The sequence below is a fragment of the Agrilus planipennis genome, unplaced genomic scaffold (assembly GCF_000699045.2).
Source record: "Agrilus planipennis isolate EAB-ADULT unplaced genomic scaffold, Apla_2.0 scaffold67, whole genome shotgun sequence".
NCBI classification, from domain to species: Eukaryota; Metazoa; Arthropoda; class Insecta; order Coleoptera; family Buprestidae; genus Agrilus; species Agrilus planipennis.
Genome location: NW_020438908.1, coordinates 289,747 through 298,322, shown reverse-complemented (window position 1 = coordinate 298,322; position 8,576 = coordinate 289,747). Strand labels below are relative to the sequence as shown.

Here is an 8,576-nt window from a genome sequence, read left to right as displayed (position 1 = left end):
CGATGAAACTCCAATTAAAATCTTTCTGGCTAAAGAAAATTCTGCTTATATTAAAGTCTTTTATCAAGTTATTGAATATAAGTTTTTAGTCGATACAGGTGCAAACGTTTCTTTAATTAAACTGCCAAAATTAAAAGTTACAAAATCAAGTTCTGAAGTTCTTACTTTGAACGGATTGAGCATAAATTCGGCTGTTCAAACAATTGGTAGCATTTTACTAAATTTGGAAATTTAAAATAAAAATTTTAATGCTACATTTCTTATTATCAAAAAGGAAGCAAACATTCCGTTTGATGGTCTCATTGGAATCGATTTTCTTAAGCAAGAACATGCCGAAATTAACTATAATAAAGCAGAACTAAAAATTAAATCTTTGCCTTTCCCGATTCCTTTACACACTAACTCAAATCCAAACAATTCACACACTTGTTTACTTAATCCTCGTTCAGAAACCTTAATAGAAATTGAAATAGCTAACAGTGAGGTTAAACAGGGAATTTGTCCTGAAATCACTATTTGTGATGGAGTTTATCTGGCTAAGGCTATTTTTAAGGTAAATGATAGAGGAAAAGTCCTCNAACAATTTTATTGATTGGTATTACTATTAATATGGGTAAATATATACAACATACATATATACACCTAGAATGCTAGAATCGAATTTTTCTATCATGTTGGCTTAACATTTTATCAATTAGATTAGCTCTTTCTTCAAGGAGATTTTTCTGATCGTCAGAAACATTATTGACCTTCAAATTCCTCAACAAAAAGTGTTTTATAAAAAGTCTGATGCTTTCTCTAAACAACTTCAATTTTTCTCCTTGGGACACCTTCTCAAATACTTGAAGACACTGCTCTAAGTCTTCGCACAATAAAATACCCAAAAGTATTTGTCTTACAAAACGGAGAGTTATTTTATCAAGTTCACTAAATTGCATTATCTATTTAAAAAAGAAAATAAATACATATAGCAAATTAAACAATAATGATTCAATAAGAATATTAATTTTTAAACTTTAAAGGACGCTTACTTTTAATGTTGAAATTGGAAGACCTTTTTCTAAGAATAAATGCATCAACAATTTGGCCATATTTGAAAGCTGAGCTCCTGAACATTCCGACAACGCCTTTAATTTATCCCAAACTGAATATTTTATTATCATCTAAAAATCAAAAATATGAATATGTAAATAATAAATTATAATTAGGTAGGTACCTACCTGAAATCTTCTATCATAGTCGCAAAACTTTTGAGCCAAATGAGCATAGTATGGATTGAAACTTTTTTCTTGTAAACAACAGTGCACTATCACGTGAATAATTTCTCGCTCCTGCTGATTTTTTAAGCCTAAATGTAAAAGTTTCTCAAACGCGTCCAAATAATCCTAAAATTATTGTGGGTAAAATTAATAAATAACAACATTTCTGTCACTCATACTTCAGCAGACATTAATATGCAAAATATATTTCTTCTTGTATCGGTATTCATCCTTTGTTTCCTGGCGAGGTCGAGGAGCTTTTGCGAAAATAAATTCGTTTGCACTTTCTGTTGATTATTTGCGACACTACCCGTTTCCTTACCTGTCCATGCGGATCCCACGATCCACCATTTACCTCGTTCGTCAGCTAAAATTTTAGTAAAAAAGAAATGATACTTTTCTATTATGTATATTCCTTTAAATTTACCTTTAAGTAAATCTTCCAAACTAATATTTAGAGAAAACACATAAAGACCTTTTCGAACGAAATTTTTGAGTAATTTTTTTAAATGTTCGGCATACGTTGGATCATAGTTTGGTATTTTGGTCATATTATTGTTCTTAATTGCCATGAGGATGTCCAACATAAATTTAACACGAGGGCTAAAGAATTAATAAAGGAACATTAAATTACAAAACCTTTTCTTAAAAATAAGGATTTATATACATCGTTTTTTTATCGTTTAGAAAATATCATTGAAGTAGTAATACATTTCCAAATTCAGTTAAGAAAATAGGCTATGGCCCTTTCCAGTACAAAATTTAATTATTAAAAATTACTATTGTATAAAAAAAAATCTACATTCAAAATACAATTACTTTTTGGACATGTTAACGACACTAATGTTCTATAATATAATGCAACATAACTACTGAAAATTTTAAATATGTATATAAAAAAAAATAAAAATGGTAATTAAAAATTACATGATTTCAGATATAAATTAACACTTACTCGTCTTTAGACATTTCACTATTATTAGCAGCCTGTTTTTGAATGTTCACTATAAGATTTTTTAAATTTAGAGGACTATCTTTTCTAAGACTGAATCCTACACTTTTAAGAGCCAGCAAAATACATTCTATATCTCTTTCAGTAAATCGTGTGTTTAATTTTTCCAATATTTCATAAAGTAAATTGGCATCAAATACCTACAAATTATTAAATAAAAATAATAAACAATCAATAAGTTACAATTTTTACCCTAAAATTGTATAAATGTGATAACGTTTGAACAATATTTTCTAAGATTTTATTGTCGGCGGGTTCGTCAGCGTCATAAACTTCATCAAATTTTTTAACCAAGCATTGCAAAAAATGTGCACCTAAAAAAACCTTAAGTTACACAAGTTGGCAAAAAGAAAACCAAAAATATGTTAAACTGTTATAAAAATAATATGTGATCACTAATCAGTTTATTTTGTAGATTATTCAATAAAAAAATGTTAAATCAATTTAAACGTTTTATTTAAACCAGTGGGTGCTCGTCAGTAGGTACATTACACAAGCGAACACAGAATTTTACGTGATCGCATTCATTGTAATTTTATCGACTTTAAGTATCCGCTGTCAACTATTTATAGTTACTTCGAAACTTACAGATGATAGAGAGTTCTTAAATCAAATTAATGAAGAATAAAAATATATTTTTTCTTTTAAACCAATGCTTAATGTAGATTTTGTAATTCTTCATTAGCAAACCGTTGTTTTTTAAAACTGCTTCCCATCTTAACAAGTATGAATCCAGTATGTATAGCTTTGATGCCGATTGGCTTATTTAGGGAATTCTAATGTAAAAGTCGATTATTTTACGTTACTCTTCAATACAGTATTGAATAGACACTCCATAATGTGAACTAAAACACACTATCGATTTGTTTACGGTAACAAAAGTTGTTTAATATACAATAGTCATTTACAATCAACAAAATAAACACCTGTAATTAGCAATATAAACAAACAGGCATACATATTTTAGAGATGCACTAGTTTTGGCTGAGAGAACAATTTTTTTGTGGTTACTTTACGAGAGTCTAGCTGTTATATCTAACGGCGTGACGAATGCAGCCGAACACAAAATTATGTTACAAAAGGGGGGCATACGTATGCAGATACGATGTACACATAGTATTGATGGATTTAGTAAGGTTTTGGCTGCCCTAGAATTTTTTTTTATTTTAACTGTTTTTGCTATATAGGTAATGTCCTACATTTTCATTCGACGTTCGGCTATCTCCGTGACTTTCTTCCGAGTGTGTCGGCTAGACTATTGTAGCAATAACAGAAATCTGTAATTTTACGTGCAAACAATCCACTTCCAAAGTGAATAATGTTTCTTTAAAATGGAAGGTTATTATTTTTTGTGTAAATAGTACGTTTAATGAGTTTACAATTAAAAAAAAAAGAAATGTACTAGTACGAGTCTATATTCATACTTCCTTTTATTTAATTTTCTGTAATCTATTATTCAATGTCATGCATAAATAATGGATAACTTACCCACTTCAACACCGATGTTGGCATGTAAAATGGTTATTAACATTATATGTTCGATAACAAATCGTTCTGGGGTCAATACTGGCGATAATAATGCTTCAAATATTAAATTAGTTAAAGTATGATTCATATCATTTCTACTATTCGCCATATAAAGTTGCTCAATTTTAACAGCTATTTTATGCATATTTGCTTCTGCCAGTCTGTTAATAAGTCCTGCAATTTTTATTATCTAATTTAGTGTCTCTTATATTTATTAAAGAATCTTTTGTTACCTTTGAGTTCACGTTTTAGCCTGTTTAGTTTTTCTTGATTTTTACCTCCAGTTGCATCAGCTTCTAATTTGGCCCTTACTGCCGGTGGAATGTACTTTCTTTCGTTGTTCTAAAAGTAATAATTCAGTTGAATTTTTTGACAATTTATTGAATGAATTTCTATTCAAATTTATGAATATGGTGNAGATTAACGTAACTGATCCAACTCCTATAAATTCTAAAATATATAGATTTCCTGATATCCATAAAGAGGAAGTTAACAAACAAATCCAAAAAATTCTTAAACAAGGTACCATTCGTCCCTTTGTTTCGCGTTATTGCAGTTCTCTGCGGATATTTTTAGCATTAGTTTGCTATTGTTAAAGTCAGCAGACTAGCAACTTGAGAAGGATTGTCCTCGTTATCTGATATAAATTTTTTTAATCAGGTAATTTACTTAATTTAAATTTTGTCTTTATATAAAATACGAAAACGAAAAAATCACTGTTATTTGTGGTTTATACATTTGTGTTTTAAAAATTTTAGCATGCATGGAAAAGGTTCGGGAAGTGTAAACGAAACGTTGGAGAATTACAGACATATTTTCAACAATATTGTGTGTGTCTGGTTTGTGCGTTCCAAGACCCTCATTATTACATATAAAATATTTAAGATTGTTTGGAGCATCTAACTCGACTGTCCAAATTTGAGGTTTCTGACTTCAATAGTTTCGGGCATACGTTGAATCCTACACATTAAAAATTTTAAATGCCCTTTCATTGTATTAAACACTAAATAACATTTTCCTCAAATGAGTGCAAATATCAAATTTCATGTCTACTCAGTTTACTTTATCGAAATCTATTCGATCTTCTCTACCAAATCTATTTGCTGTTAGTCCTGTTAATATGCTCTTTTCGCTTTCAGTTAATATGGTGAGAAGACTAAAGACGCATTTTTCCTTTTATTGATAATTTTTAAAATTTCGTTTGTTTTCTTTACAAGTATCTTTTTCTTTTACTTTATAAAATGTTATGTTAATATAATCGTAACCTATTTTTAGGCTTAAAATTAATGAAATCTTTCTAAATTGATCGTTTGGCGTAATCGTCAAAACATTATTGGTTATATTGGTTAACATTCTCATTTGGGCTAATTGGGTGACTATAGGAGAAGATATTGAGGCCACAGAGGGTAAGGAGAGTTTTTTGTCCCAAATATAATGTTAAAATACTAATACGCAGTTTATGAATTAATTATAATAAAGAAACACAACTTTCTATTAAAACGAATGTTTGATGGAACAATTACGATTAAATTAAATTACGAACTAAATAAATTTCATCAAAAAAAAACAATATTATTAATTGCTCACAAATATAATTTATGCTCTTGACAATTCAATCTTTTGCTACCACTAGCGTCATCGTACGATTTGGTGCTAAACTGCTGTGTATATTAGAACAAAAACTACTATAAAAAGTTGATGCTACACTGTTAGTAAAAGTGTAAATCCAAAGAAAAAGACCTCATGCGGCTTTTGCTCTCCCAATACAAAAAGCTGAATTTTGAATATAACCGAAAATTTTGGCGTTGATATTAGGACAGCATAAGTCGCATTCGATCTTTTCCTAGATTCACATTTTTAGCGACATGTATGAAGGTTTATTGGCGTTATTTATTTGTCACAAAACATACAAATTGTGGATTGTTAAATTAACGACACATTCCTAAAATTTACCCTACGTTTTTGAAATAAAAGCTACATTTATTTTGTTTTGTTCTTCTTTGTTGCGATACATACGATGCGATGAACTTTTGATGTAATAACAAAGAATTCAAGATAGTGGCTGATCGAGCAATCTTGAAAATACGCAAATTAGAGTTAAGGTCTCCTCCGAATACCCTTTCGAATGATTAGTAAACAAAAGAATACATGTATCCGAAATTTTTGAGTCATTTACTAAGTGCATTGGACCATTAACACTTTTAGGCTCTTTCTCTCTGTTTAGTCATACGCTTCAACGGATCTTCCACTCATAACTATTTAGTTATTGTCAAAATTGTCGATTTCATAATATTTTAATGCACAAAAATTATTATATTATTTGTATTATATCTCCCACAGGAGCCGAAAGTTATTAGAATTTTTTATGGCATTAAATAAAGTAAATGTAATTTTATTAGCATGTAATAGAATTGCTTCTTAATGAGACGAGTTATTGTAATTATTTTGTGTGCATCGTTTACGTTTCACTCCCATGACATTATTTGTAGGTGTAAGTGTAACGTTGGCGTCTAAGAATAATCAGTATGGCCGTAAACAAATTTATTTGATTAAAAAAGTCCGAGGGGGGGAAACCGCTGACGAAAATGAAGTGTACACCATGAATCCTTTTTACGGAAATAATCCCCATAATACATAAATTATTTCTATTTCTTTAGATAAATCCCCATATACTTTTGTAAATTCCATTAATTCTGCGGTACTTCCCATGAATCCCTGTAATTCCTATAATTATAAAGGAATGATAATGAATACGGGGTATAAGATATGTATATACAGATATAATTAAAATTGGGTTAGAAAGGAAAATTGAAATGAAGAACATTTTAAGAAAAAAAAGTTTGAATTTCGAAAAGGGAGAGGAACTACTGATGCGACATTCTCGTCAAGAAATGTAATGCAAACACAGATGGAATTGAAATTAACACCAAACAGAAATAAATTAATTTCTCAATTTAAAAAGTAAATCCCTAGAACTCATGAAATTCCGACAAGATGTACACCATAAATTCCCTGTGGTTTCCCGCTCTGAAAAATCTGAGTACGGGTGTTCATCAGTTTCATCATTTTTTTAACAACTTGAATAAAGGAAGGAAGAAACGGTACCAGTATTGCCTTAAAAAAGAGTCACCTGTCTGAAACAAAATCACACTTAAAAGAATGCAGTAGCTAATTAGCTGCTACAAATCATTACATTCAAAAATATGAAAGTAGACTACTACTGTTATGAACGAATGCCGCAGGCAATCGATACCTCCGGAATATTTCGTATGTATCCAAAAGTCGGCAGTCACAGGCCATATATCTGTTGCGTCCGTCACGCGTTTTTTAAACTACCATTAAATTTTCATGGCAAATTATCCCTTTTTCATTTTCATTTCGAAAGTCCTTAATTATAGCTTTATTACTCTTTTCATACCCTTCTACGAACGTCAATTTCTCTTACAACAACTTTTGCTTGAATGTGTCTTTTCTTAATATCGCTTTTCCTATTCTTTTCTAACAATATCAAACTATCTCCGCCCACTACCCCTGAAATTTGAATTCACTTATCTCGACCACACCTTTATCCCCTTCTAACTTCTCAGTTAAGAAAACTAAAAAAGGAATTAACATTTTAAAGAGAGATTATTAATCTGTACGCAACGATAACGCTCACTTCACTCCCCCATTGCCAGAATTATCAAATATGTAAAATCAACTGTTTGTACCATATTCATATTCCTTTGTAAATAAAGTTATTAAGTGTTGTTACAATTATTGGACTAACATTATCAATTCATCAAATCAAAAATCAAGCCTAACCTAACGAAAGAAAATCACCTATACTCCGGTAATTCGTAGTGTAGGAGTAAAAACAATATCTTACTAAATTGCACGACAAAAGGAACGGGAAGTTTCCAGAAATTATAAAGAATATTACTGACCTAACCGTTATTACCTTCCTAAAATAATAATTGCTTTGGATAAAAATTCGTTATTCGGATCGTTAATGGTGGGTCCAGTTTGTGGTGGAGTAAGTAATAGGAATGAACGAAAGTAAATTTTTTTAATCATATGAGTACTTTTTTAATGGGATAAGTTAAACAATCGAAGAGTTGCGAGGGAACGAACTGTGACATTAAAATAACAAAACATATTAAAAATTTAACAATTTTATTGATTGGTATTACTATTAATATGGGTAAATATATACAACATACATATATACACCTAGAATGCTAGAATCGAATTTTTCTATCATGTTGGCTTAACATTTTATCAATTAGATTAGCTCTTTCTTCAAGGAGATTTTTCTGATCGTCAGAAACATTATTGACCTTCAAATTCCTCAACAAAAAGTGTTTTATAAAAAGTCTGATGCTTTCTCTAAACAACTTCAATTTTTCTCCTTGGGACACCTTCTCAAATACTTGAAGACACTGCTCTAAGTCTTCGCACAATAAAATACCCAAAAGTATTTGTCTTACAAAACGGAGAGTTATTTTATCAAGTTCACTAAATTGCATTATCTATTTAAAAAAGAAAATAAATACATATAGCAAATTAAACAATAATGATTCAATAAGAATATTAATTTTTAAACTTTAAAGGACGCTTACTTTTAATGTTGAAATTGGAAGACCTTTTTCTAAGAATAAATGCATCAACAATTTGGCCATATTTGAAAGCTGAGCTCCTGAACATTCCGACAACGCCTTTAATTTATCCCAAACTGAATATTTTATTATCATCTAAAAATCAAAAATATGAATATGTAAATAATAAATTATAATTAG

General features: G+C 29.8%; 1 protein-coding gene and 1 long non-coding RNA gene across 2 annotated transcripts; both read right to left on the bottom strand.

The window, feature by feature from the left end:
- Nucleotides 1-598: 598 nt before the first annotated feature.
- Nucleotides 599-4,171, bottom strand: LOC108733617 (nucleolar MIF4G domain-containing protein 1 homolog). Its single transcript, XM_025973437.1, has 9 exons — nucleotides 4,032-4,171; nucleotides 3,760-3,972; nucleotides 2,464-2,585; nucleotides 2,215-2,411; nucleotides 1,687-1,862; nucleotides 1,439-1,626; nucleotides 1,221-1,385; nucleotides 1,032-1,163; nucleotides 599-941 (listed from the first exon to the last, which is right to left on the bottom strand). The coding sequence occupies exons 2-9, from the start codon at nucleotides 3,941-3,943 to the stop codon at nucleotides 651-653; spliced, it is 1,455 nt and encodes a 484-aa protein (XP_025829222.1). The 5' UTR covers nucleotides 3,944-3,972; nucleotides 4,032-4,171; the 3' UTR covers nucleotides 599-650.
- A 3,765-nt stretch (nucleotides 4,172-7,936) lies between these two features.
- Nucleotides 7,937-8,556, bottom strand: LOC112904131. The gene is made up of 2 exons (XR_003230911.1): nucleotides 8,400-8,556; nucleotides 7,937-8,309 (listed from the first exon to the last, which is right to left on the bottom strand). It is a non-coding gene; the product is annotated as an uncharacterized LOC112904131 (long non-coding RNA).
- Nucleotides 8,557-8,576: the final 20 nt, after the last annotated feature.

What these genes read in the sequence shown, in the direction of transcription:
- LOC108733617 (XM_025973437.1), bottom strand. Translation starts at nt 3,943, where the DNA reads ATGCATAAAATAGCTGTTAAAATTGAGCAACTTTATATGGCGAATAGT. An exon ending in CAACATCGGTGTTGAAGTGG is followed by an intron (nt 2,586 to 3,759) that starts GTAAGTTATCCA and finishes AGGTTTTTTTAG; the next exon opens with GTGCACATTTTTTGCAATGC. An exon ending in CACATTTATACAATTTTAGG is followed by an intron (nt 2,412 to 2,463) that starts GTAAAAATTGTA and finishes AATAATTTGTAG; the next exon opens with GTATTTGATGCCAATTTACT.